This window comes from Pleuronectes platessa, chromosome 5, assembly GCF_947347685.1.
Source record: "Pleuronectes platessa chromosome 5, fPlePla1.1, whole genome shotgun sequence".
NCBI lineage: Eukaryota > Metazoa > Chordata > Actinopteri > Pleuronectiformes > Pleuronectidae > Pleuronectes > Pleuronectes platessa.
Genome location: NC_070630.1, coordinates 16,480,184 through 16,506,492, shown reverse-complemented (window position 1 = coordinate 16,506,492; position 26,309 = coordinate 16,480,184). Strand labels below are relative to the sequence as shown.

The 26,309-nt window shown below is 42.8% G+C and overlaps 2 protein-coding genes across 2 annotated transcripts in view; one reads left to right on the top strand and one right to left on the bottom strand.

Moving 5' to 3' along the window:
• The window catches only part of clpb (caseinolytic mitochondrial matrix peptidase chaperone subunit B), a 36,363-nt gene extending 35,669 nt beyond the window's left edge, over nt 1-694 (bottom strand). The window contains exon 1 of the mRNA XM_053423411.1: nt 34-694. Coding sequence (XP_053279386.1) covers nt 34-481 — 448 coding nt within the window. The 5' untranslated portion in view covers nt 482-694. The remainder of the gene's footprint in view (nt 1-33) is intronic.
• A 7,326-nt stretch (nt 695-8,020) lies between these two features.
• Nucleotides 8,021-24,656, top strand: stard10 (StAR-related lipid transfer (START) domain containing 10). The gene is made up of 6 exons (XM_053423419.1): nt 8,021-8,746; nt 17,872-18,019; nt 18,179-18,282; nt 21,388-21,505; nt 22,332-22,384; nt 23,655-24,656. Exons 1-6 carry the CDS (start codon nt 8,588-8,590, stop codon nt 23,859-23,861), a joined length of 789 nt encoding a protein of 262 aa, XP_053279394.1. The 5' UTR covers nt 8,021-8,587; the 3' UTR covers nt 23,862-24,656.
• The last annotated feature ends 1,653 nt before the right edge of the window (nt 24,657-26,309 follow it).

The following is a 26,309-nucleotide window of genomic DNA, read 5'->3' as shown; positions in this document are numbered from 1 at the left end:
TTTTAGTTTTTTTCCAGCTGATTCAGTGTCTACCTTTGTCATCAGAGTCTTTCTTCAGGCAGAAGGCAACGGCTGCAGCAGAGAGCACGCCGACAGAGGCTGCTCCTGCCCGGCCGCCTCCTCCACCTGAGCCCCGGCCGTGACCTCCGCCGCTCTCCTCCCAGTAGCGGCTGTTGTTGCGCCCCCTGCTGGCCAGGTCCGCCCACGAGCTGCGGCGGTTCTCCAGGCTGGACAGCCACCTAGGGGCGAGGTGGTGGTACTGCATCGTGGGGTTGACGCTGGTCGCGGCGGGGTCCTCGGTTAAAATCCCCCTCCTGGACACGCGCGACGTGGAGACGATCGGGTTCCGGTTCGACTCCAGCGGTGTCTCGCGGACGCCCTGACACGCGCCGCCGCTCGCGCTGGTCTGGAGCACGCGGCTGCACGGTGACAGGCTGCGCGACCTTCGCAGGATGAGCCTGGTGGGGACGGACGATAACATGGCGATACACTCACCGGCTAACCAGGGGAGGTGAAGCCGTCGATGCGGCAGTGGTTCCCAGGGACAGAGGACGCTCTACAGCCGCGTCAGTTCAGCTATAAGCCCGGTTAGGGTGACAGGCGGAGAGTCACAGTCAGCAGAACCAAAACAAGCGCTTCACAACCGAGGATGACAGCAGTACGCGCGATGCATTCTGGGAAATGTGGTTCTACTCTGCAGCAGCTACACGGTTCAGCCACTGTGGCGAGATGTGCATCGTACACGTACTTCCGTGTTCGCCTGAACCAGCTACAGCGCTCTCAGGTGTTCAACAAGTGATTGTTGCTTAAAGTGGATCATGTCTGCAAAGTGGCACGATGATGGAGAAAGAGCCTTAAGATAAAAAGGTTCCATAAAGCATGAAGTCGGTCCTTTTGTGCGCATGCGTCACGTTGACCTGTTCTAACGGATGGTTTTGAAACTTCTTGCCTAAAATAACAGTTTTATCGACAGGTTGATTGTGAACTGTGTTATATGCCAATTTTAATCAATATCAACAATATAAACATCGGTAGAGTGTTACAGTCCCATTCAAACAAATGAAACAAGAGGTTTTGTCTCTTTACAGTTAAATAGGCTTTGTGCTCCTCTTTTTTTTCCCTTTGGTCTCCTATGGGGAACCGTGTGTTTTGTTTTTCTGGTGCCTTCGTGTTCCCATGTTATCAATGGGACAGTCACTCTGACCAAAATGTGATGAGACAAGCTGTTGTCTATGGTGGAGCCTGCCCCGTTGACAGAACCACTGTGGCCGCCAGGTGGCGTCAACGCACTCTTCTGGTGTGGTTTCTCCTGCACCAAACCAGTCCAGTCAGGGAGTCTCTTTAATTCTACTCGTGGATTTCACACATGATTTGGAGATTTCCCTTTTAATCAGGAAACAGGAAACACACAAACCGCTTGGAGTGACGGCACTTGAGCGGTCAACCTCTGTTTGCCAGCTCTGGACTCAGTGCATATCAACCAGGTAAACCACATTAGTTTTGTGCTATTGTGGCCATATTCACCATTTACCACATGGCCCACTTTAGGGTCCAGATCTAGATTACACCATGCTCATAGCACCGCATGTTTGCCAAAAACAATGCACACTTTTGTTTCGGATATTTGGGCCTCATTATTTACAACTGGGCAACTTTAGGCTCACATCCAAACAGCAGAAGCAAAATATAGAACTCTACATGCAAGCTATGTAACCTGGTTGGTCCCACTTTTCACTTCTGCATCCTTATTGTAGGTTTTCCCAGTCAAATGCTTCACATTCCTCTTAGTTAATTTAAATGCTTCAAATAGGCCTGAATCAGTCTCCTTCCCGGCTCTCATGTGAGCCTTGTTAATGTGTAGATCAGTGGATCTCATACTGGTGACATGAGGTGCTGTAGGGGGAGGTGACCATGATCACCAGGGGGAAACTGTGCAGAATAATTAGGATTTATGCCGGGAAAATAAACAAAGAGGAGTTTGCTGACGCTATCATGTTGACGTTCATTTCACGGAAATTCAAATTTGACTTGTTATTTTCTAAACGTTGCTTCCTCTTTCATTATTAATGATTGAAAATATTCTGAAGCGGTAAAAGTTTTATATGCTATTTGACATAAATGTATTTCCTGCCGCTCTCCCTGATGTAAACACACTTGAATAGAAGTGAGTTTTTTGTTTGTTTGTTCTAGTTTTTCTGTTCTAGTGAAAGAAAACCAAACGACACACATACCTACAAAGCAGGAAGTGTCTGCATCACATAGCAAAGGTGGAATGTTGCATGAATGTAATACTTCCTGCACAGAATACTTGATAAAATGGCCGCTTCCCAGACGCAGACAAAGAGTTTGCCCGCTCAACATCCCACGAGGTATCCAGTCTCTCTAGGGCGGCCAGTGTCAATGCCAACCTGTCAGGAGATTTCACACCAGCTGAGCTCAAGGACGCTATGGCCAAACTCAAACAAGGCAAGGCACCAGGCTCCGACAACATCCACCCAGAGTTTGTGATCCACCAGAGCGAAATAACATCCGCCTGGCTGTGTGCTTTCTTCTCTGCGTGCCTCCGGAGGTCCAAGCTCCCAAGGGCATGGCGACGGGCCGCTGTCATAGCCCTCTTGAAACCCAACAAACCTGCGGATGACCCCAAGTCCTACAGACCAATCTCGTTGCTGTGCGTCCCTTTTAAAATCCTGGAGAGGATGATACACAGCCGAATTGAGCCAGTAGTTGACTCACAGCTACCGAGGGAACAGGCTGGCTTCCGCCGGGGCAGGTCTACAGTGGACCAGGTAACCCTTCTCACACAAGATCTCGAGGACAGCTTCCAGGCCAAAACCAAAGCTGGGGTGGTACTACTGGACCTGACTGCTGCTTACGACACCGTCTGGCACCGCGGACTCCACCTGAAGCTGCTGAGAACAATCCCGGACCGTCATATGGTCAACTTCATCATGGAGATGCTGTCAAACCGCAGCTTCATCCTCCAGACCAGTGACGGCCAGCGCAGCAGGCTCAGGAGGCTGAGAAACTGGGTCCCACAAGGGTCTGTCCTCTCACTGATGCTCTTCAACATCTACATCTTTGACCTACCGGTGACGACATCTAGAAGGTATGGATACGCGGATGATCTAGCCATCATGCTACACCGGCCCACATGGAAGGCGGTTGAAGAGGGTCTCAATCAGGACATGGACGTCCTGGCTGCCTACCTTCGAAGCTGGCGACTGCAGCTCAGTAAGGGAAAGACTGTATCAGCAGCATTCCACCTCTGCAACAGGGAAGCAAGAAGGGAGCTGGAGATCTCAGTGGACAACAAACCCCTGGAGTTCCAGCAGGCCCCAAAGTACCTGGGCGTACGCTTAGACAGGACACTGTCCTACAAACAGCATTTGGATGAAGTGAGGGCTAAAGTAACAGCAAGGGTCTCACTCATCCGGCGCCTAGCTGGTACAACCTGGGGGGCCTCGGCCAAGGTTCTACGTATCTCCACACAAGCCCTCGTATTCTCTGCAGCTGAGTACTGTGCCCCAACCTGGAGTAGAAGCCCACATGCCAAGAAGGTCGATACGGCCATCAACAATGCCCTCCGGATCATAAGTGGCTGCCTGAAACCCACCCCCGTGTTCTACCTGCCAGTCCTAGCAGGAATAGCGCCAGCCGGCCTACGGCGAGAGGCTGCTACCCTCGCCCTGGCAAGGAAAGCCCAGGAACACAGCTGGCACCTCCTCCATGAAACCACCACCATGGCAACACCTCCAAGCAGACTCAAGTCCCGCCACCCATACAATCAGGCCGCACAAGAGATGCTTATTTCCATCCCGGAGGATTTGACAACCAAAGCCTGGCTGGCAGCGGCATGGAAGCAGGAGTGGGAGTCAGCAGGACAGACACGCCTACACCATTACATCCAGGATCCTGGAGGTGGCGTTGAGGGAGAAGATCTACCTCGCCGGCAATGGACCCTCCTGAACCGCCTTCGCACAGGGGTTGGCTGCTTCAAAGCGTCCATGAAGAAGTGGGGCCTAACAGACAGTGCAGCGTGTGAGTGCGGGGAGCCTGAGCAGACTGCCGACCACATCATCACCACCTGTCCCCGGCATAGACCACCCTCAGAGGAGGGCCTCTTCCAAGTGGGACCTGAGACGAGGGAGTGGCTACACGACACGAAGTTGGACATATGAAGACGATACACGAAAGAGAGAGAATACTTGATATACCACATAATACTTTAAGGTTTTTAAATTTGCAGTGAAACTGAATTTTGAAACGACCTTTTTCCATTATGCAGACGGTATATACATTTTTTAAAGCAATTATATATATTATTTACTTAAAGAAAGTTTCTTTAATGTAGGATACATGGTGGGAAAGGATAGTTCAGAAAGCTTTGGACCCCCTCCCCCCCGCATGGATATCTCTTTTTACACTTCAACTTATGTTAGAAAACCACATAAGAGAAATGTCTTATTAAGAGATATAAATTATATATAAAACATTTTTCACAGTGTCAACACAGAATAACAATGTATCATAAGTGTGCCATGGACCCCCCATTAGACAACCGCAGACCTGAGACACAGAAGGATCAAGGAAAGAATGTTGTCTAAATATTATTTTGTTGTGATTGAAATTCAATCGAAGCAGAACCCTTGTGTCGAAGAGTGGGGCCTCCCTCTGTGGAGCAGGGCTGTAATTTATTAGGCGGATGTGTGGTGTGCAGGCAGCAGGCTCATTGTGCACTCACCATACATGATTCATAGAGGACAACACGCTCCCCCACCATAAATCCACTGGCACCTTCACCAGTCCTCTCTCTCTAAATGCTCCAGGAGTATGAGCGTGGGTCTGATATTGTGGATCCCTGACGATACACTACATTCACTCTCTTTCTCTTCCAACAAATACAGCTGGAGTCACCCACACCAGCCTGTCGATATGTGCAGGCCCGTGTATGTTCCCAAAGTGTTTTGTTACGAAACAAAGATCTGTCATGGTTATGTGCTCCTCAACAATGCAAGCTGTGTCTTGAGACAGTCCGCTGCACGGTTCACAGACTGACCTGCATAAAGTGGAAACTGGTGTCTTTAACAAAGTGTCCCTGCACGATGCTCCAGTTTTAACTCAGTAACAGAGGATCTGGATCAGGCTCAGTTAAACAGATTTCAGTTGAAGTTGGTGACATGTCAATACGTCCAGCAGAAATTGTCTGTTCAGTGGTTTCTACTTGTGTTGCATGTCAGCACAATTGATTACTCCCCCCTGGACAGATCACCAGCATATCACAGGGCCGAAGAGACAAAATCATTCACACTCAATTTCTCCCCTAAAGTCAATTTAAAGCCTCCCATTATCTAATCATCATGTCTTTGGACTGTGGGAGATAGATTGCGACATGTTTTGGATTTGACTGGTATTTTTGTCTGATGATCACACAGCAACTCTCCTTTTCTTTCCATGTGAAAAATGTGTCCTTTTTGTATTTTAAATTTGTTACTCTCTGAATATATCTCACTTATCTTAATTATGCTATAAAAGTTTTCTTCACTCTTGGTTCTTTATAGTGTTCAGATGAGTCAGATCACAGAGCTGTTTGTTTTCCACAGCAGACATTCGACTCACAGCTGGAACTAGTCGTGAGCGGATCTCGTGTTTCCATTAAACTCATGCTCAGCTTATCCAGGTGACCAAATTCCCTTCTCACATGACTGTGCCAGGAGGTCAAAGGTCGAGGTCTGTTGTTGAAAACCTGGAGTATCGATGAGAAGATCATTGCATTGCACCACACTGACTTCACTGATGAAAAGACAGTTTCAATAACATTTAGGTTAATTTACTCAATGAAATGATACCCAAGTAATGACAGTTATTCTCTGACAATGATGCACAGGTCATTGTGTGCATGCTCATAATAGCTGACCACCATGTTAGGTTGGCGATCGTTGTTATTGTTTCCATGAATGAAACTTAACAGCACAAAAAATGCTCAGAATTTAGTGCTCCCAGTCATGCCTGTTTGGAATTGGCTGCTTGCTTTCAGAATAATTCCTTGCCATCAGTAAGTCCACCTCAAACAGTTCTACAACAGTGTGTCACTTTTTATTGTTTGTGAGCTGGATATTGTTTGGAGAGCTTTTTATTAAGTCTATGGTGCAGAGTGACGTGAGCATTCATCCTACCTGGTTTATCTGCAATGAAGATTTTATAAACAATGTTCTTCATTGAATTGAACAGAATGTGCTTTACTACTGTTCCCGTGTGTGGTTTATATATAAGCTGTTTGACACACTGTTTGACCCACTTGCTGACAAGTACTTTAGTTTAGGAGGAAGACCGGCTCGACCGCTGACACTCTTCACCCGCCCAACCCCCACTGACAGCTACAGAGCGCTGGTCGTCTAAGCTAATATTAATAATGTATGCACTGCTCTTTCTCGAGGAATTTGCAACACGCATGCCGAGTGTGAAATTGATCAGATGAAAGATAGGTGAGATTTGCATTCCACAATCATATAGAGACAGAGAGAGAAACATTTGTGGAATTAGCAGGTAGATGTACACATGTGATCCTAAGAACTAAATGTTATAGTGTCCTTCAGATGATTTGGCCCTGAAGATGTCACAAAAACACCCATAGATCTTATAAATGTTCAAGGTGAAGGGGGAGGCTGATGAAAGAGTGAGACTGAGTGAGAAAAGGATGGAGAGAGACAGCCTGCAGTGAGGAGATACAACACAGAGGTTAGTGCACTTTCAAAAATACTGCATCATTGTGTGCTTCACCAAGAAACATGACACAGAGAGGGGAGGGGGTAGGGGGTGGGGGGGGTGGGGGGTGGGGGGGGGACACCCAGTGATTCTACACGTCAGCCAACTGCAGCCAGGCGCGCCCCCGCTGCTCCGTGAACGAACTACTTTACTGACAGGTTTGTCTGCATGCTGGGGTAGCGCGGGGTACGTTCAAGTCCTGCAGGAAATTGCGGAATTTCTTGTATTAGCCACTGAACAGCATCTCCTCCAAAAAGACATGTTCGAGAACACAGCTCAGTTGCTGCGATGTCCTGAAAATTCTATGAGCTACAAACCATACTGTTTCCAGCAAGTGACACACACTCACCTTCATTTAGTGTTGTTTCAGTTAAGGCTGTTGTATGATCACAGTTTTTGAGTCAGTTAATCGAAACATAAAATTATACAAAGAATCCCTCATTACAGCATGAGAGGTGGATGCATTGCTAGCCACAAACATGTAGCTTACACTTATCAAATTGCATTGTACTGTATCATATATATAGTTAATATAGTTTTGCTTTATTTCAGACTCATAGGTTCATGTCCATATAAAAAAAAAACATAACATATGCCTGAAAGTCTGAAAGGTATTGTTTTCATGTCATGTCATATTAAATTGTATCAAATTGTGTCATATCGCATCGTATCGCATTGTATCGTATCCTATCATTTTGTATCATTGTTATAGTTATTATAGTATATTGTAGTTACTCATTGGTTTGTATCGAAATAATAAAAAAAAAGGATTGCCTGAAAGCATGACCGGTGTCGTCTTGTATTGTATTGTATTGTATCATATATTGAATCGTATCATACTGTGTCATATCGCATCGTACCTTGTCGTATTCTATTATATTATATGATTGTTACAGTTTATATAGTTCAGCTTTATTTCACACTCATAGGTTCTTATCTGTGTAAAAAAAATAGAAATAGAGATAAATAAATGTCAAATGTATGACAGGTGTGAAGGGCAGGGACGTTACTTGCCACAAACATGTAGCTCGCACTTATTGTATAGTATCGTAGCATGTGGTACAGTATCGCTTCTCATCAACACATGTTGTATCGCACTGTGTCGTGACTTATTGTATCGTGTCGTGAAACCCGCTTTCCTCGTTTCCAATCAAGAGAATTCCACTGAACAAAATGTCCCTGAGGCTATAGACACGCGAGCTTTACGAGGAGCACGTAGAGGCAGCACGGGGGGGCGTTTCCATCTCTGCGTCTCTCCTGTCTGCTCAGCCGGATTCCTCCTCCTCCTCCTCCTCTTCCCCCCTCTTCCTCCTCTTACTGCTCACCGCATCTCCTCCTCCTCCTCCTCCTCCTCCACCACCTGCCACAGCGAGCGACGCGGCGATGGAGATGATAACAGGACTGCAGAGAGAGAGAGAGAAGCATATGGTTTGTGAGAGGAGCGGCTGTTAGTGAGGACTGCTCAACTTATTCCATCAACTGCCACACATCTCCACTCGTCTTTTTTTGGGGGGGTCCTTCTATCCATCACTTCCCCGTGCGCGGCTCCGCTCCCTCCCGGTGTGCAGTTGTTCTCGTGCGGGGCTTGATTGCGGTAATACCTCCCCGATCGCGCACGCTCGCACTCACACGCGCTCACGGATCACCACAAGACAGCCCACCAAAGCTGCTCGCAGGGAGGAAATTGAATTAGACAAGTTCTTCCCAGTCGAAGAGGAGGACCGGACAGGACAGGAGGGGCCGACCATCGGCTCTACTTTGCTTCCGTGTCTCCAGCCGGGCCCCACCAGGAGTCTGCTCTCCGTCTCCCGGTAAACGAGCCATGTCTGGACACACCGTGGCCATCCCGGATGACGGGGCGTTCGCCAGCTTCAAGGCCGAGTGTCTGTCCGAGGAGGGCTGGAGAATGAGCTGCAACAAGGGAGGCATCACTGTGTGGACCCAGGGTCTGGAGGAAGGGAACTCCGTCCACCAAATTAAGGTGAGACCACTTTAAAGTCCACAGGTGTGAAATATGTCCCACTGTTAATCCAGGGGGGTGTTTTGCAAGTTCGTATGTAAAAAAAGAATTATGGATGATGTGGAAAAAAAGTTTATCGATAAACATTTTACGAATCGGTCGATATCCATAATTAGCACGATAGGTGTTGTCACGTGGTGATTAGCAATATAATCATGATCATGATATAATGATAGTTATCACGATAAATAAGTTATCCTGATAATTACCCATATGGATAAGCAATATTTTGTGTCTAGCAATGTCCCTACTTTTCATGCTTTCATGCATTTTGTCATTTATTTATTGTTATTTGTATCTTTTATACAGATATCATTATCGATTATCATAATAATGTGACATGTATCATACATATCACGTTAAAATGTCTTTAAAATGTAAAGACTGACTTTTGCTGTTGAGTAAAGGTTGGGTTTTTAAACTCTTTAAGAACTAAGAATGACAAACAGGAAACATTCTGAGGCAGATCAGATGTGTGATATACCTCCCCACCAGGGGCGGGGCCGGGGGGGGGGGGGGGGCGGTATGATTGGCCCCTGAAGTGCCTCTCTCCTGTCAATAGTTTTTTATTTTTAAAATAAACTTACTCACACTTACTGACAGTTGATATGTCAATATATTGAGATTTCTTTCTAATATTCCACAATCTGTTTGAACAAGGAACTATTTAATAAGAATATACAATGATGAATAATACAGAGGTAACAATAAACAAGGATTGTACTTCACTGAGTGAGGAGGTGTGCATGGGTTTTGGACATATAATTTGCCCCCTTGTTAAATGGGGGCCCCTTTATGGTCCCCGATTTAAGAAAAATCCAAGATCAGCCTCTGTTTCTGACTGTGCTTATATAAGCATTATAACAATATATATTAAACTTTTGTAATATAGCTATTAATGGAAATTATATGGCGATAATTATTGATATTGTATTATCCCCCAGCCCTACTTAATATAGTGCATTTCTATTGAGATCTGTTACAAATATTCATAGGAAAAAGAATGAGGGCACGTTTGTGGGAAGGTCTGAACAAACACACAGCGAAAGGGGAGAGATAAAACTCTACTGTTTAATCACACTGGCAGAGAAGAACTCTAAATTCCCACATGATTCAAACTGCTGAAGTGCTTGAACCCCCGCTCTTTGCTGCATCGCCCCATTGGAGCTGCCGAGGCTTCTCCCAACCACTAAAACCAGATTCCACAGTAACACAGTGATAGCGTTCTGTCTGTACTGTATGTTGTCACTATGTAAATACAGAAACAAATGGGGTGGAATGAAATGGTCCCAATCTAATGGTACCAGTGCAACTGTAGACTCATTTCCATGATCATTGTGTAGTGAGTTCAACCTGTGTTAGACTCACTGATAGAAATGTGTGTAGTGATCAGGTTGTGAATTACTGCCTGATACTCAATATAAGAAATTACCTGCAGTGAGAGCAGGAGTCAGCCGCAGGAGACAGGTTTCATTCTCCAGGGACACGTCATAAACTCCGCCAGGGAAACTATGATCTGCAGCCATTACCATGTCCTTGTGGGTAGTGAAGCATACACTACATCAACTGCTAAACAATTAGATTTGTTATCCATTCAAAATTTGCAGTTTAAAGATGCTATTTTGGGCCATGATAACTAAGGTGCACTACTTCAGGTAAGAGTAAAGAGTAAATTTAATTATCTATGCAAATAGCAGCCATGGCAGTTGGTGGCCACTGTGAATATTTGTCTTGGGAGTTGATGCATTAGCAGAAGAGCCACTTTAAGCCATTGGAAAACATTTTTGCGTATCACCTAACACATAATATTTGACCACAGTCCTTAGTATTACTTTTTTAGATGGTGTTCTGGGACAGAGGCCCAGATGAAAAACAATTATTCAGTTGAACTCTCAACAGCACACTTATAAAAAAACATTTCATTATCTCTGGTTGTTTGCACATGTTAAAATAAAAAGTTGAATACAACAAACATCCTTGTTTTAATTGTATACAAGATCCTAATTAAAATGATCAAACAAAATCAATTATTTAAAGGTAATTCATGTTTTGCCTCAGGTGCTCTGCCCATCCTTACCTGGCTTTTGTATTTAAAATGTATAAATATCTACAGGACATTCATGCATACATGTATTTATTTTGCGCAAACATACATACTTGAATAAATGATGAAACTTTAGGTTAAGTTCAGCAGAATCTGGGACCCACAGCCCTGTGGAAAGTGTTAAAAGTAGAAAGAATAAATACAAAAGAAGCAGCTATATCACACTTTCAGCTGCAGTTCACTATGACAGCACGCACGACACTCTCCACTTAGCTTCAGCTGTCGGCCGGGACACTAACTGACAATTGAGTGCGTTTAGTGGCTCAAGCTCTCTTGTCATGTTGTCAATTTCATTTGGGAGACGGATTTGGCCTCACAGCTGACAGGTTTTTGGGAGGGTTTACTGATCTGAGCAAAGCAGAGCGTGTGATTACTTTCAGTTAGTCTGGGAAACAAAGCCTCCCTCCCATATTTAGAGACAGAAACTGGACACTTTCTTCTCTGTGTCAATATGTGTGTTTGTGCTTTCCTGCTGGTGTATCCGGATCTGAGGCGCGTGAGTGAGCCACCAGGTGTTTACTTTGTAAAATAAAGTTATGGGCGTGCGTCTGTGTGCATAGGGGTGTTATCTTTCTGTCCAGGGTCCGCAACAGCAGAGGGATTCCCCCCCCCCCCCCCCCTTCTTTATACATGTGAGGCAGGTTATTTTTGTGTGTGTATGTGTTGCCTATCAGATTTGTGTGAATCAGCCATCATTTGCGTTGCGATTCCTCAGGCTATGTCCTGTGTGTGCTAAAGGAGAGGTGTGTAATAAAGAGAGTGCGCATGTGTTTGTGCTTGCAGAGGGTACTGTTCTGCCTATTCATGCTTTTTCATACAGGACAGGTGTGTTTCCTCACCACAGCTTCTGTAAACATTAAAGAAGAAAGTGCACACACACACACACATTTGGCGTCTGGGCGGGACAAAGAGCTATAATGTAACCGGCACTCTATCTTTATGTAAACATGACAGTTGCAGTAGCTTGACGCACCACTCATTTTCTCTATTTAAAGACTGACGATGCTTTTTCCACAGCCTTTCTTGCTGCCTCACTTTCTCTTTTCCTATATAGCGTTAATGGCGGTATAGGAAAAAACAAAACAACAACAACAACAACAGTGCACTATATCCAACTCAGAGAATGAGAGAGAGAACAGCCTGGCAATCGTCATTGTCATCAGTGGTCTAATTATTATCAGCCTCATTATCATCGTAATCATCTCCACAGCCATATTCACCAATAATGGCTTTTATATCACAGTGTAATCACTGTGGTAATCAATCACACTAACCATCATCATCATCATCATCATCTTCATCATCAATTATATTAGTAATGCTAATAATCATAATGCTAATAATCATGATGCTAAAAATCATAATGCTAAGAATCATAATGCTAGTAATAATGACAAATACAATGTCGATGATGAGTGTGATGATGATGATGATGATGGCGACAATGAGAATTTTCATCATCATCATCATCAATTATAACAATGACAATGATAATAATAATGGTTATTATCATTAATATCCACATGATGATGATAATAATATCTGTTTTGTATTTAGCATTTATTGTCAGTAGATGACTCCACACACACAATGTGTGTGTATATATATATATATGTGTGCTAGTAGTTAATAGTTTGACAAACTGTCAGATGGCTGCCACAAACACACACACACATCGAATGAACACTCCTGGGTTTGCCCGCTCCCACGCTGACACAGAGGGATGCCTGGCTCTGAATCACACACTCACCCCTCTTTATTTATTTTTTTCCTAATTGTCTCCCACAATCATGTATGAGCACCTAGGGGAGCAAATGATGAGAGTTGACAGGTAAGAGGGACAAAGGGATGAAGGGAAGAGAAACGCGGGGAGAGAACAAGAGTGGGCGAGACATGGAATGAGGCGGGTGGAGTAGGTGGGATGTGCAGGGGTCACAGGTCGTGGGCTTCTCCCTGTGTGGGCGGCCAGCACAGTGAATACACGCTCGAAGAAACAACTTCACAAATACTGTTTGTGTACCTGCGTTTTGTCTCCCCCCGTGTCTGACTTTTATAAACTCTCTTTCACCCCCATCTCTCCTTCCATCATCTGCTTAGTTTACTGAATTAGGGCCTAAACGAATTACCCCCGCATATATTGAGCAGGCTTCATTCTGTGCTGGACGTCTTCTGCTCCCTTCTCTTCTCCTCTTTCATCTGTCACATTTGTTTTCCTTTCTTTCTCTTTCCACTGCACTGTTTCTGTTTGTCTGTGGATACAAGGCATCCAGTGTTATCTCATAGATTTCAAATTTGATACCATATGAATATTGATTATCCCTTTTAGAAGAACTTGGGCATATTTCATGTATATATTCATTTAAAAACCCAATCAAAGTGAAGACTTTATGTGTTTTTGTTGTTCCAATGTGGTGAGTCCATGTTGAAGATTCAGAAACAAGTATGTCATTTCATAGAAGGAACCGTGTTTCCTTCAGTCCTGCCTGCAGGATTCATCAGGCATACCCTGCTTGTAATCTGTAGTATCAATTTGCAGTGTTTCCCACTATTCCGTTTTTCTAACTCTCACACTCATCATTTCTGGGTAATGTTTTTAAACTATTCTGACTTTCTCACCCAGAAATGAAAAAATTCACTACTCACCACTGTGCCAATGGAAGGGTGGGTGAAGTGTTTGAGTCAACAAAACATTTTTGGAGTTTCAGGGATTGACAGTGTTACAGCCAGATCAAATTCAATTGAAGTAAATGGTGACCATTTCCTCAAACGTAAAGACCAACTGGAAAGAAAACCGAATATGCCTCCGCAATGCTCCTGTGGTGTCATCCAAGTGTCAGTAATCCCAAATTTTAGCCAAAACTAGGTAATTTAGCCTAAATGTCCTCTGTTATCCTCCTCCGGATCCGTGTACCTGCGTCGATCACAGTAGAAAATGAGTGAAATTTCATTCTTGGGTAAACTATTCCTTTATTAGATTGTCATTGCATTTGCTGTGTCAGCTCTGCATCGGATGACTCAACAATATCTTATCACATTTGAACAGTAAATGAGCTTGTCTCTGACACACAGATCTTTACCCTGGACTTCCCATACTCTGTTTCCTTACTCACAGTGCTTAAGACTTTCTATTACATTATTTACTAAATTTAAGTTGTTATAACATTATATTGAAATACAATATATTAGTAGTCCTGCAATCAAAATGATTCTCTAAAAATGGCTGATAGAAATATAAATAGTAAATACACATAAAAGAAGTAATTCTGCTGAAAGTGTATTAATATTAGATAGATATATTATTGGAGTATTATTCATGTATTAAAATGTATTTTCTAATTTTCATATTGCAGGCTTTATACATCTCTGTGGCCACTTATATATATGTATAAAGATACACCTGTACAGTCTAATCCAGACTGCCTAATACATTATCAATATACCTTTACAGAGATCACAATAATCAGTTTTATTAACATCTTCAGAAAAAAATTATTGTGTATTACATTTTACACGTTAATTAATGAGGTTGATATATCATTCAGTCCTGTACAACAGCAGCAACTAGCCGTTCATTAGCCTCTGCTAAACCAGGTCACATGCTTCAACCATTCACAACTACGGTCAATTTAAAGTCTCCAATGAACCTAACCCCAATCTGCAGGTCTTTGGACTGTGAGAGAAAGACTTGCAGACTAGTTTCATTTAAAACCTCTAAACTCTGAAGGTGGGTTTGAAAGTATTTGTTAATGATTAACCTCTGTGACGCTTTTGCAACTAGTTAAATATGTTTTTGTGCCTTTCAGAAAGCTCTGGTGAGAGAGAACACATTTTTGTCGTCTGTGTTAGCTCCTCTCTAATTGATGTGACCCCACACTGTTCTTCATGAACAGAAATGACGTACGTGTTTGTTTGTATAGAGCAGGGACGTGAGCTCCGATCACGAGATGAACATGGGGCCAGATTTTAATGCCAGGTGTGAACACACCCACTCAGAGCTGTCAACTTGTCATTGGATAACAAAAACCACAGGTTAATACCAGGTGTGTACATGGCCACTGTGTATTTACCGACGCATTTGGCTTTATTTGACCTTTGTGACCTTCTGCTCACCCGGATATTTGGAGCATTATACTTTCAGACTCGACTCTTTGATGCTCATGTGACTGAGCCATCTCATCTCTGAGTATGAATTACTGGAATCTAACGCATATTTTTAGATTTCTCTCCATAGTATGAATCAATGTCTGAGAGCAAAATCATAACTCATTCTACCTCTTCAGTAGAACCATTAATAAGATCCAGTGATTTGCTGGGTTAATATATTAATGAGGTGATACTCATGCCCTGGGCCACATCCAGAAATTTTAAATAATCTTATTCTGTTGTTTTGTCATATGGATTCAGCTCTATTTTCCTGTTCCCTGATCACATCTACTCGTTCTCTCTGAGGGTTTTTGTGTTGGGACGTCTTGGCTGTGGTGTAGCCCTGTGAGCTCTGTCTGTGTCTTAGGACCCTATAAATAAAGTTGATTTAAATGACGGGCTCAGCAGTGAGTGCACATATAGCTATAATGCACCTAGTAACATTGGGTGCCATGTAGCATGTTTGTTTTCTTATCCTACTTTTGTCTTGCATTTATTCGTACAGCGAATTCGCAATCATATGATGAATGTCACCTGCAAGAAAACTGCTACAAGTTTGTTATTACATTTCTTGAACAAGTGTAATCGAAATGGGTCAACTGAGAATTCTAGTGTTTTCTGGTCCCTGAACAATTAACTTAATTTCGATCTTTGCCGGAAGCCTTTTTTTAAATGGGGACTTTTTGTGAGTTTTCCATTCTCACAGTTGCGCTTCATTCCCTTTAGTATGACATCATTCCCCAATTCCTCACTCCCCTGCTGACCTATGCTCACTTTACACGTTAACAACAAACACCATCACTATAACCAGTGTTAGCTTTGTGTTAACTTTGTGTTTGTGCAGCAGACAGACACAGGAAGTGACGAAACAGCTCCCCGACACTGACGTCAACTCTTATCACCTGAATTATCTCGACACACTCGTCGGTGTCTCCTACGTGGGTAACACCTCTTTTTCTGATGTCGACACTTCACACCTTGGAAACAGATGACCAATAGCAGCAACAGAGTAGGCAGTTGGCCAATCAGAGCAGACGGGGGTTCATAAGGAGGGGGGCCTCAAAGAGACAGGAACTAAAACCGAGCAATTCAGTCAGGCTGAAAAGTGGAGCTGCAGCAATGGACAGTCTGAGGAAAGTGGGTTTTCTGAACATTAGAGCATGTCAACCTTTAAAAGTAATAACCCAAATTAAAATGAATGAATATGAGCATATGTCTCCTCTAAGTTGTTCTGATTCATATCTGAAGGAGCTCTACAGATAACACCTTAAATTGCAAGTGCATTTCTCCATATGTGCAGCACATGATATTTTACAAGCTTTTGGTATGGATGTGACTGAGAGAAGACCTCCTGTTTCAACAGCTGTAAACCCAGTGTAGTGTGAAGATGGTGATCATCTTCTCAAATTAAGCCCACAGGGAACACGGGAAACATGATGGTACAGGCGGAGCTTCAAACCTTCTGAACTGATTTGTGATGGGAGTTCAAATCCATCTGGGACAGACGAGCTCCATCCACTTCTTTCTCATTTACTCTTCTTCTCCTACTCTGTTTTTCGGCCGATGCTCTGAACGCTCACTTGCTCTTATTGTTTGTGATTCTAAATCTCCATAGCTTTGTCCTATCATGTCTTTACCTCTCTGCGACTCTCCCTCCTCTTTCATCTTGTTGTTATTATTAAGACTCCTGTTATTATTTAAACCCCCTGATAATTGTAACTGTAGTAACAACTTGACTCTAGGGCTGCAGACCGCTCTTTACATGGCCTGTGTATGTACACTGCCATCTACTCCAACCCTGGCAGAGGCATGAGTCCCCATGGTTTCATTAACAAGCTGTGTGACAAACCTACACAAGACTATTTCCATATCAACACATATGGAGATAAACAGCTAAATCCAGCGAGAGTTAAAATAAATCCCTATACTTACTTTAAGATTTCTTTAAGTAGACTTTTTGACCCAAAATGGTCGCCAGTGTACTTCCACCTACATTCATTTTAGATATGTATCATTGAATCTGGGTTGCAGCTGGAAATGGTTCAGTCTCATTTCTGGTTTTAAACTGTACATATCCTAATCCCTTTGTCCAAAAAAGCAGGGGACCTGTCACTGTTTGAGCAGCCAGACCCTCAGCTTCCCCTTTACTCTCATAACTGTGTGTGTGCGCATGTGTGTGAATTTGTGTTTGTCTCTGTCCTGTTCTGATGTGTTGTTTTCCATTTAAGAGCTCAGGTCTAGTAATGACTCATATATGGTCCATGGTCTGCCTCTAGAACAACTTCTCCATCTCTCTACCTCTTTCACACACACACGCACGCACGCACATGCACACACACACACACACACACACACACACACACACACACACACACACACACATACACACACGCACACTGCTCTCAGACACTGACACTCTCCGGCCATCTGATGTCTAATCATTCACACATCACTTGCCTTATCTGTCCTATCCTGAGTGTGTGCAGAATCCTTCCGCACTTATATTTACATACTTCCTCTAAATTCATTTATTTGGGTTTGCATATCAGATCAAGCGTGGATGTTGACTTTGTGCTGGGGTTGTTTTTGTTCGCTCTTACCTTTGTCAGCGTGAATAGCAGCAAACTCTGTAGTTCTCCTCAACACTGGCACAGTCCTTTACTTGAACTTAAGGCATGCAGCTTCATTAAAATTTAATGGATTTTCCTGCTGCATAGCCTGCATTGGTTATATTGTAAATACATATTCAGCAAAATAGGCAAGTCAATTCAGCTGTGTTTGCTCTTTGTAGTTTCTTCTTCATTGCCTGACTAAAACCACTTCTTTTTCTGTCTCTCAGTGTCGGATGGTGTGCAAGGACGTGTCAGCTGAGACCATGTATGACGTGCTCCATGACATCGAATATAGACGGAAATGGGACACAAACGTCATAGAGACTTTCGACATCGGGAAACTCACGGTCAATGCGGATGTCGGTTACTATTCATGTATGTGGTACTCTCACGTGTAAACATATGCTGCACATACTGTTTACGTCAGTCCTCTGCTCACTAATTGCATTTGGGCCTGTGAAGGGAAGCAGATACACACAAGTGCATATTGATCTACAATGTTGAGTTCACCAGATTTATCTTTTTAATTTACAGGGAAGTGTCCAAAACCTCTTCAGAACCGTGATGTCATCACACTTCGTTCCTGGCTGCCAATAGGGAAAGATTATATCATCATGAACTACTCCGTCAAACATGTTGTGAGTATAACGCACACACACTCACACACACACGTTGCACATACTCCAGCGGGGTTTTGCATTTATGGCACTCATGACTTCATAGAACAGTGCATACCTACACCAAGGCCCAAGAGAACCTCAAATTATTCGTTGAAGAAAATGTGAAAATGTAAAAACATAATAATAATTCACATAAACATGCAATTTTTAAAGAAAGTCCCTTTAACTCCAGGATCACATTGAGTGAACTTTTATCCTGTTTAGCTTAAGGGCGTTGTGCTGCAATGTGCTGCACTTTGGAAAGGTAGCAAAACAAAACTGTGTGCGTTAGCCATTTAACAGTCTACTCAAGTGGAACCAGTGCATCCAGGCAGGAACTGGAGAGACAATTTGGCCCCTTACCAGAGTGTTCATGTACCTCCTGCATTTGATTAATTTACCTCGGGAAATGATAGCTATACTGTGGCTGGCAATGCTTTAACTTAAGTGTTGGATCATATTATGTAATTCAGTTGAATATGTGTGCATTTTTAGTTCAGCTTACATTCATGCTCTTTAAGAATTTGAGGAATTTCACTAACAAAGGTCAGTAAGAGAAAACAGACTGATTAGAGAACAATGCGACTGTGTGAGTGACTTTAATTTTGATCAGGCCTGAAATCCTGCCTTTAGTTTGGCTCCATATCTGTGTGTCTTGTCCAATTAGAAGAGGAGGACAAGCATAATCCATTTGTATAATCTTCTACTCATCACCTCTCTCTAGGGCTACTGTACAACAACCGATTAACTCCACTATTGATTCATCTGCAGATCAATTGATTGTCTGGTCTTTATAATGGCTTAAAACAGTGAAAATGCATTTCACAGTGTTGTGAACAGCTTGCTTTTCTACGACCAATGGGTGTTCAAATCACTATCACTAAGACAAAATAAAACTGCAAGTCCTCGTGACTGAGAAGTCTGACAATGTCCAACTTATATGATAAATCAATTATCGAGTAATTGCCGATTGATTTTCTAAGAACAATAAGTTAATCAAGGAACCTTTTTAGCTCTTCCTCTCTCGCTCTGTCCCCCCGTCTTCTATCTCTCCTCTTTTTGCATGTCTCGTTTTCTTTTTTCTTGGTTTTCCTTTCACAGTCTTTTTTTCCTCTTTTTCCGTCTCTGTTCCTCAATCCCATTTTCCTTCACTATTATCGTGTTTACAGAAGGATAAGACCTCTCATGTGATTGCTGGCTGTTGACTTCCGTCTTGCCTTCCGCATTCCTGCATCAATAAGTGGTTAGAAACATAGAACATAAACATAGAGTGTGTGTGTGTGTGTGTGTGTGTGTGTGTGTGTGTGTGTGTGTGTGTGTGTGTGTGTGTGTGTGTGTGTGTGTGTGTGTGTGTGTGTGTGTGTGTGTGTGTGTGTGTGTGTGTGTGTGTGTGTGTAAACTGGGTAGTGTGTTCCATACGAGTGTGCATGACTTTGTGTGATTAGCCAAGGTCACTCTTGATAGTCAGTAGTATCTGAGAGCTTGACTTGTGAAGCGCAGCTTAAGGGGATACTCAGTGGAGTGTTGAGTTTGTGCATCCACTGCCAGGAGTCAGCCCACTTGTCCTGTATCTGACTTCACATTCTATGAGCTCTCGTCCAGGATTATTTTGGTTTGACAGGTTCGAAAAAGCACCTTTATGACCCAGCTGCCATTGTATCTGGTATCTTTAGTTTGCTCCACTGCTAAATCTCCCATTGGACAATGGGCATATTGTTATAGTCTAATTAATTCTGGCATGGGAGGCTTATATGTTTATGTAAGTGCTACAGCTAACCACTGTTCTATCAGCTGATCTGTTGAGTACTTTTCTTTAAGCCACAGTGACAGCATGGCTGCAGAGATGCAATGCCACAACTGGTCCACTACTTTGTTCCATTCTGAAAGTATTACAACCACTAGTGGGTGGATAATTACATTTTGTATAGCCAATTATGGTCAGAAGAGGCCTGTTGACGTAAACTTTCACTATAGAGATAGAATCAAGTAGTTTTTGTATGATCAAATACTTTGGTTTTTGGCCAGAATACCTGCCAAATGCATGCTAACATGCTTAACTATGGTGAACTTGGTAAACAAAACATTTAGTCAGCATGCTAACACTCTAATCAACAGGTTAAATATCATACCTGCTAAACTTCATCACGCTAGCAGTGTCGTTTTTAGCATTAGCATGTGAGCATGTGAGCATGGTATACTATGGTAAACAGGTAAGGTAAATGTACCTGCAAAACATCTTTATGCTAGCATTGTCATTCTGCGCATGCTAGCATTACTCATACTTCAACTTTCCCTCACTCATGCCTACAAACAAATCCTCTGCTTTAGCTCAACCAAGTAAATGCAGAGTTTCCAGAAAATTTTACAAAAACTTTTACAAAATCTTTCAGGAGAAGTTCCTACAATGGAACCTATTGGTTAAGAGGTGTAGGTGCCTCAGCTGTGAGTCAAATAGCAGGAAAATATATGTCCTCTGATAACAGGTCATTGGCTGACTGCTGCTCTGTGGGATTTGTGCCTGTCCCAATTAGCACAGGCTAACCAGTACTGCAATTTACAGTCATAAATAATATTCTTAGATATGTAGTCAAATGAGCCGGCTGCTGGGAATAGTGGGCTAACGCTGGCCTGTGCTGCTGTGTAATTCACAGGGTTTAGGTTGGACTGGATTTGCATTAGAAATATGACTGTGAAGCAGAAAATCAGCTTGACCGGCAGCTTAAAAACTGCACAAAAAGCCCCCTTGAATTCCAGTGCTGACTCTGCACACCCTTTATATGTTATTTGATAAATGTTCACAAAGAGCTCAAGACAAAGTTCTGAAGATGGTGTCGGCTACATAAAGCAGATATTATAATATGGAGCGTTTGTGCTTTAGGTTGAATATGTGTATTATTTGCATTAACTGATGGATTACTTTAGCTGTAGTGTATGAAAGTTAATAAATAAATTGAATAGGAAAATGTGCATAAATTAAGATTTTCCAGTATTCTGTGTTCCGATCAAGGACACATTTGAGAGATAACCAGGTTGCTGGAAGATGCAATGTTCAAGGATGATGAATTATGTGTGTTGTCTCTCCAGAAATACCCTCAGAAAAAGGACATGGTGCGAGCTGTGTCCATTCAGACTGGCTACATGATCCAGAGCCAGGGGCCCAAGGCCTGTACCCTTACGTACATGGCCAACATAGATCCACGAGGTAACGAATACACACAAACACACAAACATACACAGACACACACACACACACACACACACACACTTTTCTCTCAATGGCATAATGCTTTCCCCAGCCCCTTATCCTAACCTTAATGATCACACCAACAGTAAATGCCCAACCCTAACCCTTCACCTAAGCCCAATTCTAAAACCGAGTTCTCAAACAGCCCTTTGAATTTATGAAGACCAGCCAATATATCCTCACAAAGTCACAATGTCCTCACAATGAATTGGCCCTCATAACTATAGAAATGCGCACACACACAGTAATCAGCACACAAGGACAAACTCAGACTAAAATCACAGAAAGACTGAACACACACACATTCAGATGCTTGACACACGATCAAACTTCTAATGAATGATTCATTCCCCTGCCTTTATGTCAAAATGAGTTGTCATAGTAACCATATGAAGGACTCTCTCGATCTGTCCCTCTTCCTCTCCTCTCTCCCTTCTTTCTTTTTGGTCTCATTTTCTATTCATTACTCCATGTCTCTTGTTCTCCATTTAATTCACTTCTTCACTGTCATTCTTTTGCATGCGAGTGCTTATTGTGCAAATTTCTATAATCACTCATTTGTAAGGTGTGTGTATTATTGTGTGTTTCTGTGTTTGTTTGAGTGTGAAGTTTGTTCAGAGCTTCACTTTGATCCTGGATGACATGACATGCAGTAAAACAGCCTTTAAATCCTTCTTTAATATCTCCCCCATCCTCCTCTTCCTTTTTCCTCTGACTGTCTTCTATTCTCTCTCAATTCCTCTCTCTCTCTCTCTTCTTCTGCTCACTCTGTCTCTTTTTGCAGGTTCATTACCCAAGTGGGTTGTCAACAAGTCTTCTCACTACCTTGCTCCTCGCGTAAGTAATTTGCAGATTGACACAGATTCTGAGTGTTTTGTGCGTTTGTCGATGTGTTAATCCACAGACACTGGGTTCAGGTTAAACACAGCACAGAGGCTGCCATGAGGAGAAACATGCAGAGCTTGAATATATATTAAATATGCACTCACACATTCCACACATACAGGTTATTGCAGTTGTTTGCTGTAAACTGTGTGTGCACATTTGTGGAAATAGGGCAAAGACTCTCCTGAGAAAGGCAGACAGCATCCTGGGAGAAATCCCTTTACGATGGAGGGAAAAAATAGAAGCTCAGTGAGACGAATAAATCCCACTGAACATAACCACGCTGTTTTCTGCAATACATAGACTGTATATTAGGACGACAGTTAACCAAAAGTGAAGCCAAAGCGTCTTGATCACCACCTGGTGGCTGGCTGCAGTACCTCTTAAACCCTACCACCACCATGTCAGTGGAAATGATAAAGAAATCTAAGTACAGTTAAAATAAATTCAAATAATGATTGTTTTCATCATAGGTAGTTCTTATCACACTGCTGTTGGTTCCAGTGTTAATTTTTAACCAGTAAGTTTGGTTTCGATTAGCTATTTGATGCCCCCCTCAAAAAAACCAGGTGAAACGTCATGATTGACAGCTGAGTCTGACTTGTGATTAGTCGAGCGTGTGTATCGAGGGGACGTCCACACCAAGGATCCATCCCCGATTGCTACTGTCCTGACTTTGGGTCCAAATGTGCAAAATGGCCGCATGCTTATACCTGATATTTTATCTTCATTTCTATATTGTGGGAGGAAGTGAGATGCGTCTTCCATCTTGATACAGTCTATACTTTTTTTTTCTAGGTCTTTTTTTATCATTCACAATTTATAAATAAATAATTGCTCCTGCACCTTTGATGCTATGAGGAATGTGTGAAGGGCTCTGTATGTCCATGTAGCTCTTCACAAGGTCCCCAACCAATATTTCCCTCCTGATATTCCTCTTTATTCTTTTTTTTCACATGTGACATTTTATCACTTTAGGATTATATAATTGTCGTTTTGATCTCCTGTGACCCTGTAACTTATCCATCTCCTATTGACTATTTCTGTATAGTTCAACTATGTTTTTAGTTCAATCCACCTCATGTCAGTGTTGACCAAGAATGAAAATTGAAGTACTAATTATTCCTGGTGATCCCTGATATTATTTATTTTTCTGTTTCTCTGTTGAACTTGTTAAGGATCAATGCAAATCTGTAATAACATTAACTGTCATTCCCTCTAGGCAATGAAGAAGATCAACAAAGCCGGTTTGAAGTATTCGGAGTGGAAGCAGAAACACAACCCTGGGTATAAGCCCTGGCTCTACCCTGAGCAGACTACATTACCCAGCATCCCACTCTCTGAGCTCAGCATCCAGCATGCAGAGAGCCTGGAAAATATTGACGAAAGCTCACTGGCCGAGACTCAGGAGAGAGAAGACAGCGACTGACTAACGCACGCCCGCACACACACACACACACACACACACACACACACACACACACACACATACATATATTTGCATACGCATATGCAGTCACATGTATGTAAGCACTCATGCACACAGACCAACTCATACTTCACATACTTGATCCCATGCTTTCATACATTATATATAAACACATACATTTACAGTCATGCATCATAGATGCACTTACATCACAAACCCACCCTTCATCTCAAAAGGGGCTGCAAGACTTATGTGATTTCTCTATCAACATTTTCTAATCACGGCCTATGCAGATTTTCAGAGTAAAAATACTGTATAGTATTTTCATTAAGATTCAGTGATGTAATTGAAAATATGAACAATGGATTTCAAAAATTCTTCTTTTCTCCTGGGAAAACACTGCAGCAACCCCTAATGGGGATGTATGCAGTAAGAACAAACTTATATAGACAAATGGATACAGACACAAACACACATACACACACACTCACTCATTGAAACTAAATTCATGCTCTCAGACATGCCCATGTTGCCTCCCTGGCACTCATGTTTCTCTGTCACATTTTGTAAGCACATGATAAATATGCAGGTGTGAAGAAGGCAGCTGGAACAACAAACCCTAACCTGCAACACCCCCACCTCACAAACACACACACACGCACACAAATTCACACACATACAAATATACAGATTTTACACTCACACGTACTGTCTGCTCCCCTATTTGAGAGATGTATGAATGTATGTAGAGTTTAAAAATTAAATACAGATTCCTACGAAAGTTTTCAAATTTCAGTTTTGGTCTGAGCATTTTTTTTCCGTTTGTGTGTGTTTCACGTGTGTGTCTGTCTGACGGTAGATTCGCATGATTGTGATGTTGCTGATGCTAAAATAAGCGTGATGGTTCCTTAATGGTCAATCTCTAATTCGCACACACATTCATGAATAGTGAGGTACAGTACAAATCCATTGATTTTAAATCCATACTGCAGAACAGCGAAAACGACTATGACGTGCAACCTATTGATTGGATGGTTTTTCTCTCTTTGGAACGTGTGCATGAACGTGTGAGAGAACATATATAGTAAAAGCAGCATGTGCACAGCAGCCACAATTTCCCTTTTCCTGTGATGAGCTAATTGGTCTTGCATGACACACACAATCAGAAACAGCAATGTGGGTAGAACCTCTTACTGAAAGCTGCAATGAACACATTGAATGCAGAGAAGCTGAGGAAAACGGACCAGGAAGCTTTCAGTCTGCCTCAGTAAGAGGAGCTCTGGACATTTAACGTTATTGCTTGAAATGATTTTTCCATGTCTTGCCTCTTCACTTCCGCCCCTGCCTTTGCACCACCTAATAAAGAATGAATGAGGCAGGTAAGTTTCTGTGAGAGATGCACAAAGGCACGAGGTGTACTCAGGCTCTGGGGCTTCTTCCATCTGTATTGACCGTTTGTCTCTTTGCCTTTGGATATAACCATCAATCCATCCTCAGAGTCTTAATGAGGCTTTACTCTCGGCCGTCATCTTTCTGTGCAAGTGTGTGTGTGAGTGTGTGTCCCAGTGGCATCCCTATATTGTCTCCCACCCGCCCCCTCAGCAGGATGAGACATGTACGCCACATGACGGCCAACATCCCTCTGTATGGGTTTCCATATGTGTCACACTGCCGCCCCCACAGCAACCAAGCCCACCAGGGCTGAGAGCCCGGTGATGACTCATCACCACCCCACCTCCTCCACGCTTTCCTCCCCCCTCCCTCCATCTTATGTGTTCTCGTCTTTCCTTTTGCCCCTTTATTATCTGCTCTTCATCCTTTGCTCGATTTCTCTGCCTGCCTTCTTTCTTTACCTCTTCCGGTTCCAATCTCTTCATCAACATCTATTCTTCATTCGCTCCTCATCCAGGACCCTGAGTCCTCTGTGCTTAATTGCTCTCTTCCCTTCCCCTCCATCTCCTCTCTTCCTCTTTCTACTCTTCCTTTTCTCTTCTCTCGATCTAAACAATTTGTACTCCAGTACTCATTTGTTTCCGACCGTCTCAGTTTTGTCTCCTCAGCACTCTCTGCCTTGCTCATTTATTGCTCCTTTTGTTTTTCTTTGCTTTACCACAGACCTCTCTTAAAACTTTTACTCCTTAATTACACCTTTAGCCCCCCCCCCACACACACACACACCTTTCTCTCAACTATACCTCTTCTTCCCTGTAATAACTTTTAGCTTTGAGACCCTTCCTCCAGCTCCTTTCCCCAAACTAATCTCCACGGCCCAGTTCCTGATCTTTACTCTAGGTCAGAAGTAAAATGGCAAACAGCACTGCCAAGCAGTGTTGTGCGAGTTCACTACTCTCATGAACTAGTTCAAAGTTCAGTTCATACAAGTAAACATGAATAGTTCACGTTCATAGTTCACCATTTAAATTCTGAACTAGTTCATATTTCAGTTCA